Source organism: Buteo buteo, chromosome Z (genome assembly GCF_964188355.1).
Source record: "Buteo buteo chromosome Z, bButBut1.hap1.1, whole genome shotgun sequence".
NCBI classification, from domain to species: domain Eukaryota; kingdom Metazoa; phylum Chordata; class Aves; order Accipitriformes; family Accipitridae; genus Buteo; species Buteo buteo.
The window spans coordinates 11,628,749-11,656,236 of record NC_134204.1 but is presented as its reverse complement, the minus strand read 5'-3'; the positions used below and the strand labels follow the sequence as shown (position 1 = coordinate 11,656,236).

Here is a 27,488-nt window from a genome sequence, read left to right as displayed (position 1 = left end):
AAATTAACACAAGGAAGATTAGCAATAGGCCCTTCTGAATAATCTTAATTTAATTATACCTAGTTAGGGGATTTTTTTCATAAATTCACTGAGGTAATGCAGCAACAAATGATGCTCAAGGACAAAGGGGTCTAAAAGCCCGTGAATTATAACTGTAGGGAGGTAATTGACAAATGGCCCTACCACATGGAAACGCTAAAAAAAAATCATGTAACATTATCACAGACTTTTTACAGGCATGAAGATTTTCTTTCGGCATTGCAGACAGGCCCTCTCTGAAACAAACTTGTTTGTTCTTTGTATTGCCCTTGTGATGGTGACCACGCTGACGCACAGGGGGACGTGTCACAGCCCCAGTGGGCTGTTGTCTATTCTAAGGCAGAAACAGTAAGTGCAGCCTTAGCTTCCTGCGATCCTGGTGTTGGGAGCACAGCAAAGGGCCCTCCTGTGTGTCCTGGAAGGCAGGAGACACGAGTAGCCTACAGTGACAGTGCTCTGTAGAAACCTGCCAAAACTTGGGACGCGGCCACTTGGTGCCACAAAGCGGGTGGTACAGAAGGCACCCGGATACGTGTTCCTGCTGCTAGGACACCTTGGATAGCAAATACGTCAGCGAGTCAGTTTGCTAGAGCACGCGGGCTGCCAGCCGTCACTCACTCTTGATCATGCTGACGTCGTTGGCGCCGTCTCCGATCGCCAGCGTCACAGCCTTCTTGTACTTCTTCACCAGCTCCACCACCTGGGCCTTCTGCAGCGGAGTCACCCGGCAGCAGATCACCACTTTGCACATGCAGGCGGTTCTCACCAGCTCCAGCTCCAGATTCCCTTCCAGCGCGTAAGCCTGAAAAGAAGGAGCAAAGGAGGTGTTCATGTCAGACTAGCAGCAGGTTGTGGCCTGACGGAGGGGATGCGGCGGGAAGGAAATGAGAACTGAGCTAGCTCTTCCATTCGACAGAAGGAAGGTGTGAGATACCCCAAGTGAATCCGCCCGTTTGGTCGCAGGGAGCATCCACACCGCACACCATCATGCCGCGCAGCGTGCACCTACGAGATGGCACCTTGGATGCACCACAGCTGGATTTGCACAACAGCTGCTCCGGCTGGTGTAACCTGACAGTGCGGCAGAAATGTCAAACAACAGGAGCACTAAATTAATGAAGCTGCTGCTGGGCCTGAGACAACCTTGCGTATCTTCATGAGAGAGAGTCTCTGCTCATCCCTCTTGGTTTATTTTTTAAGCCCTGGGAGATCTGTGGTATAAATAGAAGCAGTTTCAATTTGGGAGTACTTAATTAAAAAAAAATGGAAAAAGCTGAGCTCAGGTGGGCATGACAAAGTAAAACACAAAGACAGGGAGAAGACAACTTTCAGTTGGTGAGACAACTCTGAGTGCTGACCTTTTAAATCAGTCAGCTGTGTTATTTCTGTTGAGGAAACAGAGAGATAATTGGATGTCTGGTCACCCCTCCAGGTCTGTGTGAGGAGGAGGGAGCAATGTTAGCTTTTCATATTTCTTTGCAATCATGCTTTTTGGCTCTGTTCTTTGGTGACTCTTCTCAGTAGACATGCATGGAAGGAATCTACAGGGCTGTCTCCTTCTCAGAGCCATTACAGCCAGCCCACTGCGTAAGGCAGACAATCCTTAGCCCAGATAGCCTTTCTTCTTGAAACAGAGTGCTGTGAGTCATCAGCACCCCCGCTTCCCTCCTGTCAGTGGCAGGCAGGCTTGCTCAACAAGAGACCTTTTCATGGTTTGGCTTTTGTACCGGCCTGTCAGTGCAGTTAGAGATGGCTTTTGCCACAACACCCTCGCTGCACAGTCCTAGCAAAATGTTATCACATAATATATTAATGGTACTGCAGACAAATCAACTAGTATGATGATGCCATTACTGATGGTGATGTGCTTCTGTTCGCTCACTTTGTTTAAGCAAGACCAGATGTGTGCATAGCCCCAGTGCTGCCATCCCACCCATCTGCACACAGGGATGCAGCACTGAAGAGATGCTGTGTTTGAGTGGGGCAATATCAGCACTATTACCATTGTTTAAGCTCTACATTCACAGAAATAAATAAATAACATATAGTTTTGTCCACACTGTCCTTGTGGTTCACATCCAGGAGAAAGCCATGGTCTTGGTGAGACTGGTTGTGTCCACTCTGCTGCAAGCTCTGTGGGCTGGCTGCTCCCACACAGCGCAGATTTGAATTTCTTTGTGTGGGACATATCTCCTTGCCAGGGTGTGGGTGAGTCTGTGGTTTTCCAGGAATAAAAAGAAAGCTTTGTCACCACTGCCAGGGGTGCTTTCATAGCACAGCACTTGGGGTCTGTGCTGCAGAATGAAGGGATGGAGTAGGAACAGGCAGGGGCTTGCGGCCGGCTGCGATGTCAGAGGATTTGCCCATGCAGATGCACAGAACTTGATAGAGATCATCTGTTTTGCAGTGGGGATCTAAAGGGGATCGAGGCCCTGGAGTTAAAGAGGGAGCAAGTATAAAAGAGGGAGAGATGGCACTTGAAAATCTAGACACTGCCTGAAAGTGCCCCTTGTAGTCCAGGGTCTGTATACATGGCACGCAAGCCAAAAATGGAGCAAGATGAGATTTTTTTTTATAGTAATTAGCCGGGCTGGTATAGACCTGTGATTTAAATTTGCTGGACTAATCATCAAGAGAGGTAGCAACCACAGGGTACAGAAGTATCTTGTCTCTGAAAGGCAGTGCCTCCTGGCTCTTTCCATGTCTACCTAACTGCTTCCCCTGCAGTCTGGGAAAGGAAAATACAATAGACAAATAAACCTGATCTAGATTAAGCCTTCCTCCCAGACAGGTTGAAATGTATCTATCTAAATTGTGTTTCTCTCTAACCTGTTCTAAAAAATTTCCAAGGATGGATAATCTATTCCAGTGCTTCACTGTTCTCACCAGGAAGATATTTCACCCCAAACTCTCTTATCTCAGTTTAATTCCATTAGGTTTTTTTACCTGTTGTTATTTGAAAAGTATTACCAAGACTGATAGGTATTCTTCAGGCTGAGAAATCCTAACTCTCTCAGTTTTCCCATGTGCTTTCCACATCATGCATGACTACTATTACAGTTTTCTTTGTACTCTCTCTAGTTGGTCTACATTTTCTCAAAGAAAATGGCCCAAATAAGTGGAATTATTTCAGCTTAGACTTTACTGATGCTGTATGAAAGAGGAGGCTTCCTTCACAAGGCTTACAGATGATGCTCTTACATACATTTCTCTGATTTTGTATGTGTGCCGTTGATTATGTAAAACTGGAGAACAATGCATTTGTTCTTACTGAATTGCATTCTTCATTTTTCCAAAGTATTTCTCCAATTAGTTAAAATTGTTTTCAAATCTAATCTTGAACTCCATCATGCCTGCAGTTTCTCCCAGCCTGGTGTTACCTGCTCTCTTTTTAAGCAGTTAATGCAAACACTGAATAACAAATAGATGTGGGATAGCCCCCTGCAGATGCCACTTAACTGTTGTTTTAGATCAACAGTGAGCCCTTAAAAGCCATAATTTCCAAGCAATCTTGCATATGTTACTTAACAATTTCATCTAGACCATTTTACTTCAGTTTGCTTGGAAGAACATCATGGGAGAGAGCATCAAGCAATTTATTAGTTAGGTTATAAGATATATATCCTATCTGTTAAATGTATCCATTATCAGATGCATTTAGTAGAATACCTGAAACCCACGTCTGATGTTTTCTTGTCTCCTTGCTGCATCTATAAACTGCCTGATTATTTTCCTAGTATCTTTCTGGAAATGAAAATTTATGCTGCTACTCTACCCTTCTTGTTCACCTAACATCAGTCCAACTCTTCCCTGTTCCAGTTTTCTGAAACCTTGCCCATCACCTTTCACGTTTCAGATAACCATTGAACCTAATCTTCAATTAGGAAAAAAAGAATCCATTCCTCTAGAGATAAATTTTTAAATCATTTTCAGACTTTTAGTATGTCTCTATTACATCAACATGACTAACAGCCCTAACATGGCTCTGAACCTTCCTTACCAGGCTGTGGCCGGTGATAACCAGACCATACACCCCATTTGCTTGCTCATCAGGTATAAGTTTTGGCTTTTTTGAAGATTTTTCAAACTGAATGTTGATTTCATCACTGTCCAGAAAGGAGTCTGGCTTCATCTTTTTCCTTGCATTCCTAAAAAAAAAATCCAGCATAATAATGAAAAATTTATATAGATACATATGTTTCATTAAATCAACTCTATGAAAATAAAAAATTGATGCTTCCCTTTGATAGTTTAGTTCAATTTTCCCTGTATCCCTACAACAACATGCATAGTTTAGCTGCTGCTGTTTGTGCAGATGATCCACATGCTTCTGAAACTCTAACAAGTGTGTGCTAAACTTGTGCTTATTTAAAGTCAAACAAATCATCTGAGTGTCATGAAGGACAGTATCGCAAAGGGCATCCCAGTCTTCTGTGCATATTGTCTGGCAACCACCTATTTCAAGAGAAAAAGATTGAAAATCTTTCGCATTTCCCACCTATACCTAAGAACTTGTGTCTACTGACAAGGCTAGGGAGGAAGGTAGATTTCCAGATAAAGGTAGAGAAGGACTGTATCCAGACAAATGACCGCAATGTGGATGAAGGGTAATAGCAGTACAGCAACAGCATAGCTCCAGCCTGGAGCCAAAGGCTTTGTTGCTCCAGATCACTTGTCAAATGTCAGCTGATACTGCCTGCCTGACTCTGCTTTCTTATACATTTATATAGATTTGACCTCTTGGATCAAGAAGCTTCAGAGTTTATCCTCAGAGGAGATTTCTACATTGTGTTTAGCTGCTGGATCTTCCAGGGAGCCAGCTAGCCTTTATCTAAGGTACCTGAATGAACTGCACCAAGCAAAGCCCACAGGCAAAAAAGGCAGAATAATACAAAATACAAGTAGTCTCAGTGCACAACAATGAAGCTGTATATTTCAGCCATTACCTCAGTTCATTAAGTACATCATTGGGTGTGCTGCCTTCAATAATGAAAACGTCTTCCATGTCATCATTCAGCAAGTTGCAGGAGTAACCAATATTCATTGCCGTCTCTGGGAAAGATAAACCAGGAAGATGACCCATCTTAGCAGCCCCAAGCTCACCCACCATCTCTGTGGCCTTTTTACACACGTGATAAAAGCTCTCTTTCTTACTCAGAAGAGCTCTGAGCCTTTCAGAGTCAACAGTTTAAGAGAGCCAGGAGAGTCACGTTAATGGATGTAGCAGCAAATCTCCCCCCCCTAACTGAGCTTCACAAGGCCACAGGAAAAAATAACTCTGTCAAAATGAAAAAGCTTAAAACACCCGTTGGCCAACATACTTGGAGCAACAAAAAACATGTCACATTGATTCAAAAAAATTTTTTCAGGATTTTTTCTCCCCCCGCAGAAAAGCCCCAAACCATAGTGCTGAAGAAGAATATCAAGACATTTTCTTCAGAAAATTCTAAAACAAAATTATTGTGGTATTTCATAAGCAAAACTATTAGATTTGGAACATGACAAAATGAAATGTTTCATTTTTCTCAAAAATTCTCTGCTCATTTCTTGGATGAAATTATTTGCAAACACTTTTGGCCTCCCTGAAACACCATTGTTTCAGTGAAGTTACTATTTCTCCAAAAGAATTCATTGGAGACTATTTACCATTCTTTCCAACTTAACGCTTTCTCCAAAAGCCTGTGTTTCCTCCATTTCTATTCTGGATCATTAATGCCAGGGCCAAACTGAAACAGACCCAACAACCACTTTAGCGTTAAAGTTCCTGGAAAGCAGGACAAGATTTTTTCCACCTTCCTCACCAGGACAGTCGACCAGACTAAAGTGACACCTGTGCACAGCATATGACAGGGACTATGGGATGCTCATTGTCACCTCTCCAACACAAAGGATGCTGCCCTCACACTGCCTCCAGCCTCAGGACAGGAATGAAGAGCAGGCACTAGCTACAGTTATGTGGTCTAACTCCAGATAACTGGAGTTTTGCCTTGCTGGCAATGAAGCAAAGCCCTGTAAGTTTGTCTTCTGTGCAGTTTTCAAAGGAGAAAGAATGAGAACATGGGTCTTAGCAGAACCATCCCACCCGTGGGAGAGAACAGAAACATCCAACCCTGCAGCCCCTTTACCTTGCTTGTCTCCAGTGAGAACCCATATCTTAATGTTGGCTTTGGCAAGAGTCTCAATTGTCTGTGGGACTCCGTCTTGTAGCTTGTCCTCAATCGCTGTGGCACCTAGCAGCTTAACAGAAAATGGCAGGGAACTGGTAATTCTTCCCATTGCTAGCAAAGGATAAAGCATTAGACCTCCAGGTAATTACTCAAGCAAAAACAAATGAAATCCAGGATTAAGGTTGTACTGATTTTCATTATTCCTCAGTAAATCTATTGTGCAGAGTAGAGCCCTGATCCAGCAAATGTTCTAGTCTCTCATCCCCCAGGCTCACATGGATCACGAACATGCATGAAATTATTTGCCAACGTGTTTTCAGACCTACAGGTCTGTGTTCGTCCACGTGTTCCCTTCACAGCAGAAAGAGCTTTAACTGAGGGACAAAGACAGCTGTGGATCCATGTCCCCAAACCTCAATATGCATCCTCTCGTGTGGAGCTTGCTCCCAGCTATATTGTACAGCAGCTGTCCTATGGCTGCTAAACACCTTCTCCAGCCCCTAACAGACCTGTCCCCACCCCTCCTCCACACTGTCACACAACTAAACAACCACAGATGGCTCAGGACACAAACCTTCATTATTTCAAAGTTACTGCTTTTTCGAGATACTTGGTGGCTTTAACCTACCGTCAAAGGGAGATGAAGGTTTCACTGCTAGCTCAGGTTTAGACAGCATCTGCTACCACCTACCTCCTGCTGTTGGGAGACTAAATTCAGAGGTTGGCTTTAAGCCCAAGATCCCTTTTGGCTTCCTGGGATGTTCATCATTCATCAGCTTTGAGTGTTATCAATGTAGACAACAGCTCTAAAGGAACTTCTCTGTAGGGTCCTCAGAAGTGCACAATCCACATTTTACGTCAGTAGTCCCTGGTCCAGCTAGCGAGAGCTTGAATGCTTGTAGGCATACAAAGCCACCTCCTGGGGGCACCTGCTCTTCCTTGGCAGCCTGAGTCTGAGCTGGAAGCCTTAAGATAGACACTTATGTCAAATGTGCCCAGGAAGAGAGAACAAGGGCTTGCATTCCCCACAGCCATTGTCCTTCTGGAGCTGCAGAAAGGCACAACAGTATTGTTGACAGGCCTTTGCCTGTCTGCCCGTGACCTGGTGTAAGAGCAGCTGGAGGGACAGTCGTGATGCCTTCCTGACCGTGGATCTTCCCTAGTTTTTAGGTCAATCAGTGATAGCTAGTATTTTTACTACTACTTTCTTAATCTAACCATGTTCCATCCCCTTGTGTCCTTATACCCTTACCCACCCCGAGGGCCCCTAGCAGGAGCCTGTCACACACAGGGACTTCTGCTCTTGCCCATCAACCAGACCATGGTACTTGGCAGTCCTCTACACGTCCACAGGACCCATCTACTTCCTTGATGATTCTGGCTCTCACACTCATTCCCAGTCACAAGCCAGGCTTTCCTACACCCACCCACCCTCTGTCCTTCCCACAGCACCTTTGAGAAGTAAAGTCACTCTTCCAGAGAAGGGTCTGGTGTAAACAGTGTTTTCTTCTGAGCCACACTTCTTCCTGCGGTGAGCCCATGACCATTTCTCTACTCAGGCCATGAGCTTCATAACCCTTTCTTGCAAAGCACCTGGCCCCTTAACCTCCTAAAGCTCCATGTCTTTCCTGCTTTGAACACAGCCCACAGAGCATTTGCGCATTTGTATTCTCTGGACTGGAGGATCAGCATTTTCCACTACTCTGTAGGCTCTGCCCCATGGACTATGCAACTTCCAGAGGTCAGCATCTCCTTGGCTTACACTTGCTTCTTCCCAGGCCCTGCTGGTATCCTGAGCATACAGCTAATGGAAGGAGCAACCATGCAGCTCCCAGGATTTCTGAGATTTCAGGAAAGCACTGCTGCCAATGCAAAAGCTGAATTGCTTCCCCTCAGATCCCACACATCCTTTTCATTCATTATTCACGGCTCTAAAACACAGGCAGACCCCCCTCCCGGGCATTCAGAAAGCTGTAACAACACTCAGGGAGAGAAGAATGACTTGAAGATCACAGTTTAGCCCTATTTCAAATTGACAGAAACATGTTCATGGACATCATCTCCCCATCCTGCCCAGGGCTGCAAGAACAAAGACAACACTCTGAAATGGAGGGGCACTGGGGATTATTCACTGCCTGCCATTTCAAAGACAGGAAAATAAATAGATCAGCCATTTGCACATACGAAGGATAGCTATGAAATATTTGTGTCCATGTCATCTCCCTCAGGCTCTGGTATGTCACTTCATCACGAGAAAGCTACTCTGACACCCACGTGAGTTAAAATAAAACCATTCCCCTGCACTGGTGGCTGACACCGCAGTTACGGGCTCCTGATGGAGGTGCCAGTGAAAACCCAGGACTGCCATATTCTTAACCGCTCCTGTCACACAACCCACTGAGCTGTTTGCAGAGCAATGTTTACTGAACCCATACTGAGCTGTTTATTGACAAACCACCATCCTCGCTGCCTCCCCCAGAGCTTGGCCCAGATTCCCTGAAACACCAACCATTAGGTCTTTTTCAATCTCTTCATATAACTCCGACAATCTATCTTCCCGTCCTTCCAAGGCAGTGCTTGCTTCATGGTGACGCCTGATCCAGTCCTGAAAGTAGTCTTCATCCAAGTTTTTATAGGCCACCACGAGTGTCCTCAGACCTTCACCAGCAAACTCCTGCAAGACAGTGGTGAGGCAGAATAGGTCAAAGAAGAATGATCTGCTCACCTGGGCTTACAAAGGACCCTTGGAAATCAAACAGCTATCTGTAAAAGCTTTTTGCCTAAAGTCTGCAGAGGAAAGGTGAAAAAAATCACACTTTAGACCACAGATATTGGGGTACTTTTTAAAAACTAGTTTCAGACCACTTTATCATTGCCATTCATGGTCATTACAAAGAACAAATTCAAAAGGGCTTTCCTATTTTCTGGCTCTAAATCTTTACATTAACCAGGCAGCTGTTTCCTAGGCTCATACTTCTCAAAAAAAGATTCAGAATAGTGAGACTTAAATAAACACGGAACACAGCCTTGACTTTTGGACCTGGGCTCAATATTTTGAGGGTACAAATGCTGGCTGAAATGCACAGCATGAGCACAGTCAGTCATGACATCTCAGCCAGACAGCTCTGCTCTGCCTTCTCCTTTGCCAGCAACTTTCTCTAGCTCCCCCCAGCAGTGAGCAGAAACGTTTTTGCTATTGCACAACCCCTCTGGCAAAACTTGCTGTTATCTTGTCCTGTGTACCATACCAGCAGGACCTGGCATCACAAGGGGGAGTAAATATTAGCCAGAACATCCCCTTATGTGAGTAAGCAGCTCCCAGTGCACACCATCAACAATATAAAAGTCAACAAGTTTGAGTGATGCATTTTCCTTGCTGCCCAGTCCATATGCCACTACATGATCTGGAAGAGGTCCCTGCTGACTGAGACCTCTCGGATTGCAATCACTGCAGATCTTAATTGTATTCAAGAAGGTAAGTGGCTCTGTGGCCCTTTACTGATCACCTGAGTTATTCCAATCCAAGGCATGCTTGAATGCATTGGGTGTATGCATTGTAGAGTAACAGCAGACTTGGATAGAATTTAGTTGCCAAAACACAGATGTGTTGTGCTATTTCAGGTGTTTCACCTATCCTGCCTGGCTTCCAGTCCTACTCCAGAGAAACACATGTCTTCTGAATGTCCTGCATTGTATTTGCCATCCATGCCCAGATGTCCTGGAGCAGTTCAAATGGCACCTGGTGCCCATGCTTAAGCAACTGATTTGAGACCTAAGGCTTTACAAATTAATTTCCCTCTCCATTCCACAATTTAAAAAAAAATGGTGCTTAGGTACTGTTTCTGAAATATGTTTTTTGTCTTAACACAAAGTACGTTTCTATACCCGGAGAAAAGGAAACTGTCAAATGCAGAGATGTTGTGCAGAAGGAAGCACTTACATTCAGGTGTTCTGTGGTCTCCTCTTTCAGAGAGTCACAGGATGAATGAAGCAATTCATAAAGAATGGTGTCAGCCCCCTTGCAGTACAAAGTCAAGTCACCTTCTGGACTCCGCACTGCAAGGAAGAGGAAAAGAAATGCTACAAATCCCAGATTGATGCACTTGTGATTCACAGCACTTCCATCAAAACAAAGGTTTTTAGAGGTGGCTGAACTCCACTGAGTTTTGCCAAACTCCCAGGAATCAAGACAAACTTTGCTTAGAAAAGAAGATAATGCAACTACTCTCCACCTTTGCAGCAGCAGTACAGGCAACTGTACCCAGATTGCATTGGTCTGAGCAGATGCTCTGTTGAACTGTGTGGTTCCTACAGGCAGCACTTCAGGCAGGACACATGCATTCAAAAGTCAAGAACGATTTGTTCTTAGGGAACTGGTCCTGCTGCTCTTATTGCTCCTACCAGTAAAGGTACTACCACTCTCTTGCTACAGTTATGATATTCCAATTCCTGAAATATCTGGCGATGTTGGAGTGCTAGTAAAGGCTACAGGAGGTTTCTTGAATCATTTCTCCATTTTTGTTTTGGGAAAGTGGGCTTCTCTCCTTGTCCTTGATTTCTTCTTTCCCACTTTCTCAGATTTCAGTGATAATTTTCAAGCTGATTAGAAGGAAGGTCTTTCCTGCATTATCATGGTAGAAGTAAGATATGTAAAAAGTTTAATATTTTCAGGAGGTTGCTGCATCATTGTTGTCCATATGTTAATATGTTCTCTCACCTGCCTAAGTTAAGTTTTTATCTAGCACTGTAGCTGTGTAATAGAAAAGTCAAGACAGCCCATCTCAAGCGCTCAGAAGTAAATGTTACTCAGAAAGCATTGCAAAGGAGGTCTCCTAGGAAAAGGCATTACAGCAGAAGGGCCAACTTGAGAGCCTAAAAAGTCGGGAAAGAAAGAAGGGAGCAAGGGGAACATACCAATAACAGACATTCGCTTGCGAACATTGTTGAAATCAAGAATAGCCAGGAGTTTGTAGATTTTTGTTTCTCCCATTTCCACAACGGTGATGGTCTCCGGTGTGCGAGCCCGGAACACAAATCCAAAGTTTCTGGCAGCAGTGACAAGGGCTCCTTCATCAGGAGATTGGGCCTGATACACCAAGTTACCTGACATGCAAGAAAGAAAAAGTAATGTGGTTTCTGCCTAGTTTCTGAGGCTAAACAAACACAAAATCAAAGATATTATATAGCAGTTTATCCTTTGCTTTTCTGTCTATCCCCAGAGATGCAGCACTAAAAAGCACCTTATGTCCACATGTGTCCATCAAGTCCCATCAACCCATCCTCTAGGCCAGTGCAAGAGGCCTCCTAGACTATTTTGGGGTCTTTTATCACTCTTTGGAGTCCAACAGATCTCACTGAGAGCACAACTTCCTTGGAATTCACCCCTTCTAGTTACATCTGCATGTATTTTTCTCATCAGTATTGTCGCCTTATGTGTGCCAATTAATGGTTCTAGCCTTTAAAGCACAGTCACCCTGTCTGGGATTTGAGGAGACTGACCCAATACCTGTGGGAACACTGGGTGAGTGGAGCTAATGAGTCTCTAGTGGATAGGTGCTTTATGCTTTTTGCTTTATGGGACTTGGTGCAGAGTAGAGAAAGAGTGGGGCAAGCCATCTGCCACCTCAGGGAAGCTGTGGCACCTGCAATTTCCGCACTCCAGAGGTGTGGTGTTCGCCGTAGTGTCAGCTCCACCACAGGAACACACAGGGAGTGGAGGCCCTGGTCCTTTCTCTTCCCGTGTGGCATCTCCAAAGACATTGATTTATGTGTAGCCATATACTACAGAAAATCACCAGGGAGCCAAAAGGACCAATAACAGCTTCTGTGGAGAGAAGACATACTGTGGTGCGGGGTGAACATAACCACTCAGCCTGGTGCCTTCAACAGTCCTCACCTTCCTTCTTCTCTTCTGGCATCACTGTGTGACAAAGTGAGAGCAGCCGGAAGAACCTGTGCGTTGGGACATCACGCAGCTTCACAGCTTCAACCAGGCTATGGTCATAGAAGGCAAACTTTGGATCAGCTAGCTGGTTGTATGAGAAATCAACCTTCTCTGTGTTCTGCAAAAATAAGGCTCGGTGTTATCTGTGGAGCTCTCATATGCCTGTACACCAGTGCTTGCCCATCACAACCCCTCCCTCTTCCTCACATTTATAAAGGATCCTCTCCTGCAGGGCTGTTCATAACAGAGATTGGTGAGTCTAAGTAAGAGGGGGGTCATGAAAGCTACTGAATCACAGGAGAGGACAAGCACTTGAAGTGCCTTTCAGAGCAGCACTCAGGCTGAGAACCTCATTAGCTAAAGCTGCCTCTCTGTATGACAGCAAGTGCTCCTACAGGATCACTCCCAAAGGATTTCTATAGCGAAGAAATGCCTGTCTTCAACACATGCCTGCTTGGAGGCGTCATGCTCCTGATGTCAATGGCTGCCTGTGATAGGGGAATGTGGGAGCCCAATTCAAAAGGCCGTGTTCTCCACCCTGTTCTCCCAAAGCAAGAAAAAAATCCTGATATGGAAAAAAGAAGACAGACAAGTGATGTAAAGGTTCAACTCCACTGGCACTGACCGTTTTGTCTAAAAACAAGGAGCCCCAAGTGGAGGGGAACGTACTGGAGATATGGCCAGAAGTTCACAGCATGATGTGTCATGGAGGAATGCACTGCTGAGCCTGCCCGGCACGATTCTGACTTCCACCCCATCCCTGATGAGCTCAGAGTTTCCGGGGTGGGAGTCATCCTTTTGACCTCTGCAAGCTGACATTTAGCACACACCACAAGAGCACAGACCCACCCCTCACACACACTTATCTGCGCAGCAAGGTCCAGGCACTGCAACACGGTGGATGTGTGGGCAGCAGGACTCTGCTCTGGCAAGTATCATGGGCAGGAGGAGCTGCTGGGCAGCCAGTTGGCAGCAGACCAGCATGTCTCCCCAAGCAAGCCAGCCCTTTGCATTTTGTTGCCTGAGCTAAGGCAGTCTGGAGGGACTGCACTTGTCACAAACAGCCAATTTCAGTGGGTAATTTAAGTTTTAAATGGCCTGGAAATGAATCATTGGAATGAGGAGTGGGATTTTCATCATCATCTTGCCATTTATTACTTGGATTACTGCATGCAGTCTTCAGACATTTTAGAAATCCCAGACCTGTGGGTTTGTGCCAGCAACCAGAGGCTAGAAAGAAATGGAGAAGTCACCCATTTTCACACTTTCCAATGTCCAGACATTAGGGGAATTTGACAGTGACCTTGTTATTGATGTGAACTGAACTCACTGATTCCCCACCAAAGCTTTAATTAACTGCCAAGGATAATAAAATTCACCAATGTCCAAGTTTCCAACAATCATCAACAGCCAAGTATTCAAGAGGAGCTGTGCACGCACTAGAATGTGAAGCCGAGGAAACAGTGGGCACTCAGGCTAGCTGACCTGCAGTTTTAAACCAGGCTTACTGGAAGAGAATGCAACTCTGGCAATCCTCTGGCATCCACAAAAACACACCCCCCTGCTGTCAGGGTCAAGAGCATGAGCTCTTGCAAGGTCAAGAACATGAGCTATGCCTGGGTGGGTTGTGTGTACTAGCACCTAGGCAGGCAGGTTAACTGAAAGCACAGATCCTGATAGCACTTGAGCACTTACCTCATTTATTTCTATCCTTTGCCCAGACATATCATACACATCACCTGCAAGCAAGAAAGACTGAGGTTATAGTCACAAACTCCGGGTTAAGTACAGTCTCAGCTTCTCTACCACAAAAATTGGTTAAAGTGTTTTGAAGCTAGTATCTAATTAAAAAGTTTCTTGACATGGGCACTGGAGACTGATGATTCATATCAATCAGCTTCTATATTAATCCATGGCAAAATCCAGAGACTGACAGATGCTTGAAACAAAGCTGTTATCATAAAAATGACTGGCACATGGGTAAGGTAGACTTGGCTCATGCTGAACCCAGAAAGGACATAGTGTTAGGTAGGAAACAAAGGTGCTTTCAGAGGATACTTCTCTTGTACCTTCCCTTTGGAATGTGAGATAAAATCCAGCTCCTGGATCGTATTGGATTTGCAACAGGCCCTGGACAACTACAGAGATGGAGTTGTTAAAGCCCATTCTTCCCACCTCTAGGTAGCAAGGCTGCTCTATTCATTTTTCCTGAACTGATGACCTTGTCACAGAAGTGGAAGACATCTCATCTCCAGGAAACACTATTGAAACTTTTTCTGCCTGAATAAAAATTTCACTTGGAAGGTTTGGACTGTGCCCAGCCCAGCCAGATTCAACACTTGAAATAAGATTGAAATACGGTGAATTACATGAATGATAGATCCACACCTGCACCAGCAACCTCAATTGTGAACAAAGTCAATTGTAGATAGTGGTATTCCCTCACAAAAGCCCTGAGGGTATAGAAGAAACTCAGAAGTCATCTCTCCTGACAACTGCACATCAGTTGATCCCCTGGGAACTGCAACCCCCAGATTTTGGACATCTCCTTCTCATTTGGAAGCTTAAACCTCTGGACTACGTTCCCTGGCAGCAAAACTATTTCATCCTTTCTGGCAAATCCAAAGAAGTACATTCCTAGGAAGAAGCTAAGCATTTAGAAAACTCTAGGCAACAGACTGTCCACCTTCTTCCCACATATTTTTCATTCTTTTCTTGAACCCACACCCTGTATCTGTGTTAGTGGTGACATTCACTTTGGAAAAATCAGCTAAGGACACATGAATGAACAGACTGAGTATTTTTTAAACTGTTTAGCAGCACTAACATTGGCTAGCATAGTAGCACTGTTTGAGATATGGTGGTCTCCAAATGTACACCAAACAAGATTTATAGGAAGAAATAACTTCTTTTATTAGGCCAGCTGATAGCACTGAGAAAAAAAGACAAGCTTTTTTGGCACACTAGTCCATCAGCTGGTCTGACCCAGGCAAAACAATCATCGACCTACAAATAAGTGGTGACTAATTTCTCTGGGGTAATCTAATGATGTTAATCAATTAGTCAGTTTGTGAATTGTTAGTACCTCTTGAGCAGTATGAAGAAAACTGCCCGGGGCCATACAATGTATGAGCCTTTTAAGTCAGTGGCTGTTAGGATCTATCAGAGCTAACAACTTCTGTTTCCCATTTTTTCCAACTCCCTACAAACTTTTCTGGTAGGCGAAGTAAGTCATGGCTAAAGGCAAATGACCAGACCATTGACTAGGTGCCAACTGAAGGTTCAGCCACCTGAACAGGATGTGGAAAACTGCTGCTCATGACATGAGAAATTGCTGAATGTGAGAGATAACGGTGTGAGAAGCTGACAAAATTTGCAGATAACCCCATGAGGGATGGCTCTTAACCACAAGTGGTTAACAGGGAGTTAGTTATGTGAGTTATGTGTTAAGTTTTGCAGGGCTGGCAATACCTGTGTGACCATGTCAATAATACCATAAAAGGCTGAGATTACCTAGGTAGTGATATCAGAAAAAACCCAAATTTCAATACAGATGTAGGAACACAGGGACCAATGAGGAAAAAGTAATAAGGTGCAGGTTCTTTAGCTGAGATGATACTGGGGCAGAAAAATGGAAGTAAAAGGGTGGCAAAAAGGGGAAACAAGGGACAGGAAAAAAGATATAAAGATATGCAAATGATGTAATCAGGGCTGTCCAGGCATCCCTGATGGGCAGCTCTGTGCTTCATCACTGCAGCTTCTTACAAGACACTCTCTTTTGGATATCACATTTAGTGTCTCTGGACCAAGAGGCATACAATGGAATAAAACTCAGAGAGTAAGACAAATAGATAACATACCGTAGGATTTGCCATTGATGGAGCACTTGTTGAAACACATGATGTTCTGAGTGAGAGTTCCTGTTTTGTCTGAGAAGATGTATTTGATCTGCCCCAGCTCTTCATTGAGCGTAGTGGTACGGGCCTGAGCTGGCGTGTCATTCAGCGGATAATACATTTTACGGTCCCAGTCAATGTAGAAACTGTTACCCAAGCGTATAATCTCTACACTGGTGAAACAGAAGAAGGAGGTGATGGAATATTCATTAGTGTAAGGGACAAGATCTTTATCTTCAGCACCACCATTAGCAATTGCAATTAGAAGACAACTTGGAAGGTAATGACAGGGTGTACTCCTCAGGTTGTCCTTAAATGGCCTGTAGCAAGCAGTGCTGAAGCAGGTCCCACTGAAACAATCTGTTAGGCTTATAGTAAATTCCTTTATTTTATTTATAAAACAACATCTTATAAATGTATGTGAAAAGTTTTTTCAGACTGAAAAGCAAGGCAAGAGCAGTGGGTTTCACTTGGTGGAGTTTCGGGAGTGATGCTCAGATGGGGACAGTTTCCAGCAGGGCTCTGGGCTGGGCTGAGCCCTGTGCCAGGGGATGAGTGCAGCCACGGCTCAAACAACCCACAGCTCCACAACAAGCAAGTCATTGTGTAACTCAATACAACCAAGGAGCCGTATCAGTTTGCAGATGACATGAATTTCCGCTTTGCTGCTGGTGTGACATACTAGACAGGAACGGGATTAATTCCTCATATTTACCAACATGAAAGAGAGTCTCAGTAGCAAAGCTGTTTGAAGGGTTAGGTGCAATGATAAACTATACAGTCTACACCCCAACCTCGAGGTTCTGAGAGTGTCACGGATGCATTGCCTACTCTTTACCCCTGCTTACCTCTCTCCAATAACCAACATGGCACTAAGTTCTCTGGGAGGTAGAGACATTCACTCTGCTCATATAGCACCAAGTACTATGGATCCTCAACCTGACTGCACTTACTTACCTGGCAAACCACTCCTCACATGAGCCCTACAGCAACTTCAAAGAACATGCCATTCACTTTGTTTGATGGGCAGTGCAAGTGGGAGAGAGCAAGATGGTAATTGTAGCAGGCTTCCAGCCTTACTCCTATAGTATCTGACTCCCATACCTCCCCTTTAACTGCAAAATCATCCTCTCCCCTTCCAGGGCTCACTGTTGTCCCTGCTCCAAACCTCACGTCCAAAGGCAGCGGAAATAAGAAAAGCATCACTGTGGTTATGAGCAATTGTCCACAATGGAGTTGCATTTATGTCCAGGGAAAATGCTGCTCCCAGCTAAGGCAAGAGCTAAATCTCTCCTAAGATGAAACATGAAAGTAGGTTCTGGCACATACCTGACATAGAGCGAAATTGGCACCACCGTGTTTAGAATGATCACGTATGACCAGAACATGAGGAAGCCAGAGTAGGAGGCAGAGTTGACACCTTCTGCCCAGGGCAGATAGACCTGGAAGTAGTAGCCCTTATCATACTCCCAGATGCCATTGCCAATGGCTAGGATAAGACACATCAGTGCTAAAAATGCAAAGATCTGAAAAAAACCCCAAAATATTGCATTTTAGAAACAAAGAATTTATTATGTACAGGTTAATCAGAAGACCCTAAAGAGATTGGGTTGGACAGCATGAATCACATGAAAATGTTCCTAGGGATAAAGGAGGAAAAACAGCGAAGTTATGACACTTTTACGTCAAGGACAAAATTACACAGTGCAGAGTCTGGCGATTTGGAATCACAAGACCTCAAACAGCTGGGGATTTAAGTCCCAAGCAGACACCTAAACCAGGGTGTTCATGGGCAGCTGGCTGCAAAATATCAAATCTCATTAGAGGTGAGTTGAGATGTGGGTCCTCAAACATCTGGCTGCACACTTGGGAATAGAAACTGCGTGGAGGACTTTACCTGGCTGTTTGCTGGGTGCATCATAGTTTTCCTCGCCATTTCTAAAAAACTACTAAATATAATTTCTAACACAGAAAATCCAGCACTGTGCAGGTTGGAATTCAGCACTGGATATCATTCTGATGGTTAAAGGAGAGTTAATCACTGACTCAGAACTAATGGTTGCCTTGGTACCTGCCATCACAACCTGATTACATTTTCTTTGAGCAAACAGAAGGCAACACTAACCAGCGATGTGTATCCTTGGACTTTAGAGAAGCCTATTTCCTGCAGGCCTAAAGCAACCAGGGGAAGAGCAACTGGGAAGGGAATTTCAAAGTGAGACACCTTAATGAAAACTGGGACTTGCTCAGGAACACCATTTAATAGACACAAAACCATTACATAGGTCATAAAGCATTCATGATTAAAAGAAGACAAGAACATAGCAATACAATTATTTGGAAAATAATACAAAAAGAAGGGGAAGAAGGGAAGTTAACAGAAATTATTATAAACTGCAGTGAATTATAGAACTATGAGTATCTAATAGTCATATAAAATATCAAAAAAGAAAAAGGTAAACTCATGAACAGGTGTGAGAAAAGCAGACATGTTCAAGAGACAGCCCTCTAAGAATGAATGAGGAAGAAAGCAGAAGGAAGTTTCTATCCCGTATGACATAGCAGATGGAAAATATAGATTATGTTCTGTGACAAGGAACACTATGTGGCTCTATCTGCTAATAATAAGCATTTTCAATCCAGTGGGTCCAGGTAATTTAAAGATGAAAGCTTAGAGGGACTAGCTGAGAAATTCTCTAATAAGTAAGGTTAATTTTTAACAATGCTTTGAAAACTGGGAAGCACCACCACCCTGAAAATCTGCTAACATAATTCCAATATTTGGAAGGTAGAAATGGTGATCGTGGGAAAGATAAACTGAAGTCAACTTGACATCCTTCCTGGACAAATGATTAATAAAACCAGTTCTGTTGATACAGACTTCTTCAAACATTTGACTTAAAACAACCAACGTCCTAATAAAAAATGTGAAAATACGGAAACAACAGGCTGCACAACAGAACAAGTAAAAATAATCTTTTGCAAGTATAATCATTAGAGAGCAAATATCAGTAAGTTGGGCCATTATGTGTAAGGCCACCCAGTAACAATCATCACATGAAAACAGTAATCAACCTTTTTAAAAAACAATAATTGAGGTACAAACATTGAAACATTGCTGATAAAGCTGATACTTGTGTTGCTGAGGTACTCTAGGAGAGGAAGAACATTTTTATGGCGTGATTTAAATCACTTGGTGAAAAGTTCACATCTGACCAACTTGAGTTTTAATACCAAGAAGCTGCTAAAAGGGTACTGCAGTAAGTAAAGGTGCTGGACTGAGTTTCAGGGGACATATTTATTTCCCACATCAGTAGTAGCTTTCTGTTTAATTGTGGGAGGCCCAATAAATTACTCCACTTGTGAAATGGGGACCATTTTGCTTGCTGGTAAGGAATGTGGTGCAGTGTTTTTAAGCCTCTGTGATCAGTGATAAAAACGGACTTCAATTCGTGCTGTTGTAATCATCAGGACTTAAGGATATATGAGAGGCATGACCCAGGGACAGGTAATGTCCCTTATGAAACCAATAGACATAGATTGAGAAAACAGACAAGCCTGTGTATTTTTATAGATATTTCTGTTGGTCAAGTAAAAGATACTACTTCTCTCTGCAGACCTTGACTGTTGTAAAAGAAATTAATTAGTTTTCCTCACAGGTTAAGAACTGTCAGTTTGTACAATATCACAATCCATGTAGGAAATTCAACGTGTGATTCAGCAACAGAAATGCCCATGGGGCAAGACAGCAGCTGGACTTACCCATGTCACATCAGCTCTTGTCTACAACTGCACTTGTTTTACGTACATTTTACTTTATGTGCATTTTGCATGTCAACTCTCTCCTCCCTAACAGCTCAACTTGTGTGCAATACTTGTGCTTACACAAAGTTCACTAACATGCTGTTCACTTCAACACAAATGCAAATGACCGAGATGTTAACAGTGGCCCCAGAGATTAATTTCTGTGTGGAGAAACAACTGTATGCAGGGTGTGGTAATCATAACCACAGCTCTGCAAGAGAAGGACATGAAAAAACCCTGATCGTAGGCTTGTGGATGCTCATGGGGCTTCTTAGCATGAACATTCTCCCTCTCTGGGTCTTGCCCATGCACTGGCTGCAAAAGATCCTCTGCAGGACTGAGTAGGATTTTTGTAAAGAGGAGGTGACTTTTGACAAACATTTCCTGTTGGACTGTGAATTCAAACTGTCTCGGTTTCTGTATTGGCACTTTGAGTTCTGCTCCAGGATTTGAAGCAGTAGCTTGTTTAAGAGATGAAGGTGACAGCCCTATTTCTCTGAAAAAATGCTTCCCCAAACCTGTTAAAAAGCAAGTTTTGGAGGAAAATGCATTCCTGGAGCTGGCGGGTGCATCCCTGGTGGAGGAACATTCACTTCTCTCTCAGATTGCCGAGAAACACTCCCAAACATGAAAAAACAGTTATGGTTGCCATCTGGAAAGGTTCACTCCTGATTAACCCTTGTTGGGACAGACCAGGGCGACATTTAACCAGGACTCCATTGGCAAACTCTGCTTAAACACTGCTTTGTGCCTGGAAGTTTTATGGACAATTAAACATGAAATAGCTTTGCCAGTGTTAACATGGAACAAGTTTCATTACACTTAAAATGACCTATTTATAGCAAGCTGTGGCTGCTTTGTATTTCCAAACTCAAGAGCGCAATATACTGCCTCTTTTTATGACTGCGCATTGTAACCTTCAACCACCCAGTGAGCTGGAAGGACCTGATGCCACATCCCTCTTGTGTGCAAAGAGCCTGGTACTTAGGGTAGGACAGAGCTTTACTTAGACACTAAAATGTTAGGTGCCTTAAAAATGTGTGAAGGAGAAAAACACACCCTTCGCTCCATCAGCGCCCAAGAACCCAGGCAGAGGCTGATACAATCAACTGCAACTTGCTCAGCTTTTTAAAATGGAGCTAGGAGGTAAATTCATCTTGTTTGCATTCATGAAGAGAGGCCAAACAGACTGAAACCGCTGGGTGGGACCCTTGATTTTGAAAGGAGATTTGGCAAACCTTAATCAAATGCTAAATTCCAAGCTACCTATTCAGTTTTAGTCTGCTCCATTTCTGTGCCCTGTGGATCCCCCACAGCCCTACTGCACAGCCCATCCTCCTTTCCAGCTAAGACATAGCTGAACACCTAAGAAAATGTGATTTTTTTCAAATACTTGCAAATTTTTGAATGGAAGAGGCCCAAACCTTGCCTGATTTTGCTGTCCCCTTAAATGCGAGGGAAGAAAACGCTGAGGAAAACAAGTTGATGATGGTAATCAAGATTTTCACTTGGCAGAGATTGGTGTAATGTTACTACAGTCAAGGCTGTGTTCTTACTGTACACAGAGCAAGGACTCAAGAGGGCTTGAAGATGACTCTGGAGTGTCTCTCTGTGCTGTGGCCCTGCTTTACAGCAAATATGTGTACACAGTTATCCAGGACACTGCTTCACAGCTCCGGCAGTCAGGATAACCGCGCTGCTGCTTTGGCACTACTTCAGTCTCACAGAGGCACAGCTTGCTCTGTAACAACTCCCATCCATGAACCCACTTAAAGAGCTTTTGGGATCCTGAGAAAAAAAGCAGGAGGGCAGGGGCTGGGATGAAGTGGCAAGGTTGGGGAGTGGGGCAGTCTTGGAGATGTTTGTGCTATAAGCCCCAGCGCTGAGGAGACGTGAAGTCACACAGGGCAGCGAGAGCTCAGGGCAGCCTTGCTGTGGTGGGCAGGCTGCTGTCAGACATCTCGAGCTTTGTCTTCCCCAGGGCTTGCTCCAGCACTTGATGTTGGATCCTGGTCCCAGCCTGGCTGGCAGGTTGGGCTGGAGAGCAAGGGCTGGAGGGAAGAAGAGGGAACAGTGGCAACCAGACCTTCCCAGTGTCATAAACCAAAGGTGGTGCAGCATGCATGTAAAAGCATGAAAAACTTGCACCCAAAGGAAAATAAAAGCCTAAAACTTAAGAGCTTCTCTTCAAGCAACATTGAGTAAAGCAGTGTTAGAGTGTATGTCTTCATTCCCTGAGCAGCTTTGAACTCAAAAAAACCTGGGAGAGCCTCCATAAAAGAATCACTACCTCTGCCTAGAAGTGTTCACCATTTGTTAAAATCACTGACAAGCCTTACCCTCAAATCAGATCTGTTTTCTTATTTGAGGAGAGTGTCTGCTATGTAAGATTAGTGTTCTCAAATTTCCCAGCTGCTAAAAACACCAGTTTCTGAGTATTAATGAGACCATGTCTAACATTTATCCTAATGTGTTAAGTCAGAAGCTGGCATCATGTAAATTAACAAACTCAATTACCAAGTCCTATGCAGATATTACCAGAGATGCCAAGAAATCAAGAGGAAGAGGGAGAACTGCTAATGTTTATTTAAATGGAAAATGACAAAATTACTAGGGAAAAAAGCATTTGTAGGCTTCAGAGTGATTCTCACAAAAAAAATGCAAAGCAAGGGAGAGCAAAGCAAATGAAAAGCTCAGAAGAAAGGTCCTTAATGCTGTCAATGTAATGGTCTTGCTTTGCAAGAAGGGCTGGCAGAGGCACTGCGGAATTCAGGCTGCTAATAAATTATTACATAATTCTTTTTATCATTAGTCACTTCTGATATTCTCTCATTTGTGTTGGACAAAGAGGTGGAGCATCTGGAAATGATTAATACATCTGAAGAAGTGAAGACACATTAATGAGACTTACCACCAACACAAGGACATTCATGAGCCGATCAATGCTCGTCCGTTTAAAAGTTGTTTTTCCACTGTTCTGCATTAGTTTGGTGTCTGGCCCTGGAGATGAAACACAGTTGTGAATTTCAGTAATAAAGCTTAACTGTTCTAAAGCTGATTCCCTCTGAGGCCCCACTGTGCTTTACAGCATAAATACCCATCATAGCTTTCTTGAAAGCAGGTACATACTGTTTACAGTGCCAGTGGGAAACTTAGGCAGAAAAAGGTTAAGTCACTTGTCTTAGGTTATATGGAGAGAGACACATAAAGCCATTAATTTTGGATTTTGACCCTGGTCTCTTCTTTCAACAGTCAATCCTCTCTTTCAGGTTTAATTACTTTTCACAGAAGACCCGATACTGCTGTGTTATTGGTGACATATTATACATCATCTCACATGTCTACAGCAGTATAGAAACAATAGAAGGTCTATACTCACAAAAAGTGTAGATCTAATGATCTACAATAATATTATTGATGAGTCTGATATTCCAATATGGATTAAAATGACATAGAAATGATGCAGAATTTTTAATCAAATACACTTAGGAATGAAAAATTTTGAACAAGCCTGGTGAGAGAAAGACTCCAGTTGTCCCAGTGTGGGCCAGTAAAGGCAGACTTAATTCAGCTTTAATGTAAAACCTTAAACAAATTTAATTCTTCTATGCTTTCTTATTGATTGGTCAAGACTTCTCCTATGTACTTTGCTGCATACATTTCTGAAATAAAGACTACTTCTGCTTACTAAAGCACTCAATCAAGATGAAATTGGATGTTGTAATGTAGCATTTGCAATCCAGTTTTCTCTCATAGACCACTATAAAAATCTCAGATTAAAATCTCCTGTAATATGCATAATTTCTAGCCTAGAGTTAAGCCAAGGGATCTCATGCATTGTTTTGCTTTTGTTCTTGTACCTAGTAGAAACATATTTTCCAAAGAGGAAAATACTTGGTTCCTTTGTGCATACTGGGTGTGATGTACCTCCGTGCTAGTGCTCTGCAATTAACATGTCAATTTTTCTACCTACCAGCATAAATAACGAGACCAAAGCACCATTCTGTGTTCCTAATAGTACAGCCCCTCAGCAACATCTTCTCATTATCCAGGGCATACTTCTCTCCTCGAAGAGTAAGAGTTCCTGTGAACTTATCTAGTTTGTTATTTGGTGCCTCACATTTGACTTCACCTGTAAAAGGAAGGTAAAAACAAAAATGGAAATCTTGGCCCAGAAAGATGTCAGTCAATCCTGCATTCTCAGCTGTTCCCCAGACAGGGGATATTTCACACTGTAGCTGCAGTCCACTCCTGACCCCGTTGTTCCCATCCTGTATCCTATATTTACTCATCATTTAGCGTATTGCTCCTTCCCCATATTCATGTCATTATCCAATGAACTACAATGAACTTGGATTTATCCTGTTCTTTGAACATGGCAATTTTTTGCTGGTAGAGTACAAAACAAAGTTTCCACAACTTTTTTGTGGGTGAGAAGAAATGTTGAACCAGCAACTTACTTTTAGTCCTTTCACAGCAGGTTCATAGTGGTAGGATGTCACTGGATAACTTTAGCTAAAAGTGCTGACCTCACATAATCCCTATTCCATTTTCTTTAAAACTGCAGGAGCCCAAGCGAGAAAAATCATAGCCTGAAGGCTGCAGAAGAGTAATTAAGTGAGGTGTCTTTGTTCACTGTGTTTTAATTTCATCTGTTTTATAACTGAAGTCCAGTGGCACATGAAAAAAGATACTGCTACCTTCTTTGGCCAAGCAGCTGACACTGTAAGTGATTGGAGAGCCTGTTTCTATTTTGATGCTTTATATTTATTTCTTGTAATAAAACATGTTCACACAAAACTGTAAACACAGATACTTTGGTATAAAAATGATTATTTAAATCACCTTTTGCACCTGACATCTAAAGATTCAAAGCAGAGCGCTGTGCATGTATTGAAAAGAACTGGAAAGTACAAATACTCCTTACTGAAAGGGAATGCAAGAGTTCAGTCTGTTCAGTTAATCAGCAGGAACATTACAGTTATTTTGATCGCAGGCTGCAAATATGTACATAAGGACTAGCATTTGCAGAGAATACAGCTCTTCCAGCTGTTCTCAGACAAAACACACCAGGCTCAAGAGACTGGAAACAAAATCTAGAGAAGTCCAGAAGAAAAGTACAACTTCAAGTATTGTGGTAGTCTCCACCACCGCAAATTTTAAGATCAAGAATGGATGCTCTTTTCATAGAAAAGTAGCTCTACTCTAGGGCAGACAAATCATCAGACTTGAAAGATAAAGAGATTAGGAAATTCTGTGACATATGTGACATCAGAGCTCATACTAACAACTATGCTGATCTTCTATTCTATCGTCTAGGCAATCCAAGAACAGTTAGACCTGTACTCCATCATTTCTAAAAGTCTACAGTAACCAGACCCGTCTCAATGCAGCCCTTGCAACACCTTGAAGAGCACAGAGAAAACAGAGGCTTTGCAGTGCAACCTGAAACACAGCACAATGAGACTTTGGTGAACCAAACCCAGGGCATGATCCCCCACCAGGAAGACTGTGCCTCTCCTCATGCCAGCTGTGGAACGATGCTTGTATGAGTACTTGTGTGTCAACATCCACCTCTGCTTTCCAGTGAGCAGGTGGGTCTGGGTTACTGATATGCTGATTTTGAGATCAGAAGAGATTCAACTGAATTAGAACAATCACCCAAAAAAGTGAGAAGCTCTAGAGATTCACCCAATATACCTGCACTGACCCCAGTAACTCTGCAGCTGAAGACACCTCAGCAAGGCACCATGCCTTCTCTCTCTCCCTCCCATTAACACCAAGATGATACCTGAATGTACTGCCAACTCTACATGTGATAAGTAGTAGGTAACTGAAAACTATTGTTTCCTTTCTCATCTCTCTGTTTCCCAAATCAAATAAAGAAGTTCAGCATTTTGCAAGTATCTTCCTTATCTGAACCATTGCGATGTCAACAAACATCATAACTCACATTAAGCATTCCACTGGGTGCCTGTATTAGCTGCTCAACCCTTTCCTCTCTTCCTGTCTTAAGAAGTAATTAGATAAAGAGTTACATAAATATTTAAATACTTCTACAGTGGTTTACTGGGGAAATGCAAGGTTGGGTCTGATTCCAGGCACTCTTCCAGTACTCTGCCAAATATAAATCATCCTGGGAAACATTTTATTCATTTTAAGTATTGCGAAGAGGCCACTTTTATTTACAATATAACTAAAATAGAGATTTAAAGGACAAATAAATATTTGATAAAAAAAAAGCTTTAATTTTCTAAAATATTTTGAAACTTCTTTTTAATTATGCAGTTTCAAGAATGCAGTATCCTCAGATAAGCACTACACAGAAAATCCTTGAAAAATTATTTAAGATTAACATTTTGCTTACAAATTGATACACACTGCAGCCTCTTCAGGAGAATAATTAAGGCACACCACTCTGACTATTAACATAAAGCATCTAACTGCACCTGTAAAAACATATTTCTCAAGACCTAAAACACTCAGAACCTCAGCCAACATTTCAGAGAAATCCTGATGTACTGAGCTGACACTCAGCTGAGACCACACACATTATTTCATAAAACCTCAATGTAGAAAGCAAAAGCAAAGCCCATGCCTTTGGATGACTCTACCAGAGACAGTTCCAGCTATGCTAACTCTCTGCCACGTCTCCACCATTTGTCCTGGAATCATCTAGTTATTTCAAAGAGAATTTTTTAAAAATTATTTTTCCTCTTTATCTAAAAATAATTGCTGAGAGCCTACAGTCCTTGAGACATTCCAAGGACAGCAGCACTCACTCCACCCCTTTCCATATCGACTCTTCCCGTAATCCTTCCCTCACACTTCAGCCAGCAGGTCACTGCTGAACGTGACTAACACCACTTGGTCTGTTCCTCCATCCTCTCTCTGCAGACAGATGATGTGTGAGCATGGAGTAGTCTGGTTTTGACAGATCTGGCTCCTTTCTGTGTATGTGCTGCTATATGTTCCCTGGTATCCAGTGACAGGATGTGTGGGAACGGTTCAAAGCTGCTCCAGGAGCAGTTCAGACTGGACATGAGGAAGCATTTCTTTACCAAGAGGGTGGTCAAGCACTGGAACAGGCTTCCTAGAGAGGTGGTCGATGTCCCAAGCCTGTCAGTGTTTCAGAGGCATTTGGACAATGCCCTTAATAACGTGCTTTAACTTTTGGTCAGCCATGAAGTGGTCAGGCAGTTGGACTAGATGATCATCGTAGGTCCCTTCCAACTGAAATAGTCTATTCTATTCTATTCTATTCTATTCTATTCTATTCTATTCTATTCTATCCTATTCTATTCTATATTTGATATACAAAACAGTGCTAAGAAAGGACACATTGCCTGTTAACTACATCTGCACTGCTTGCCTTTAAATATCTTAAAATGTAGTGTTTATTGTGGCATTGAGAGAGGAGGGAAATGCTGGCAGGGCAAGGCTTCAGTCTGTGAAGTAGCCACCTGTCCTGTGTGCACAGTTAGTCCTCTGGTTTGCATCGTGTCTGGAAAGTGCCTCTGCTCAGAAGCTAAATGTAATCGACGCATCAGCATTGCCTGCATCAATGTAAAAGTGCAGTGTGAAAATATTTTGAGATCAGAACTAAGCATGCAGTTTTGGGAAAAAAGTTTCCACTGG

At 43.1% G+C, this 27,488-nt stretch overlaps 1 protein-coding gene across 3 annotated transcripts in view; it reads right to left on the bottom strand.

Moving 5' to 3' along the window:
* LOC142027480 (phospholipid-transporting ATPase ID-like) overlaps window positions 1-27,488 on the bottom strand; it is a 75,726-nt gene that overhangs the window by 10,646 nt on the left and 37,592 nt on the right. For all 3 annotated transcript variants that reach the window (XM_075021745.1, XM_075021744.1, XM_075021743.1), the window contains 13 exons: window positions 23,824-23,982; window positions 22,762-22,850; window positions 17,376-17,572; window positions 16,011-16,219; window positions 13,846-13,889; window positions 12,103-12,268; window positions 11,121-11,309; window positions 10,147-10,262; window positions 8,716-8,880; window positions 6,165-6,276; window positions 4,986-5,091; window positions 4,040-4,187; window positions 658-841 (listed from right to left, as the gene is read on the bottom strand). In XM_075021745.1, coding sequence (XP_074877846.1) covers window positions 658-841; window positions 4,040-4,187; window positions 4,986-5,091; window positions 6,165-6,276; window positions 8,716-8,880; window positions 10,147-10,262; window positions 11,121-11,309; window positions 12,103-12,268; window positions 13,846-13,889; window positions 16,011-16,219; window positions 17,376-17,572; window positions 22,762-22,850; window positions 23,824-23,982 — 1,884 coding nt within the window. The remainder of the gene's footprint in view (window positions 1-657; window positions 842-4,039; window positions 4,188-4,985; window positions 5,092-6,164; window positions 6,277-8,715; window positions 8,881-10,146; window positions 10,263-11,120; window positions 11,310-12,102; window positions 12,269-13,845; window positions 13,890-16,010; window positions 16,220-17,375; window positions 17,573-22,761; window positions 22,851-23,823; window positions 23,983-27,488) is intronic.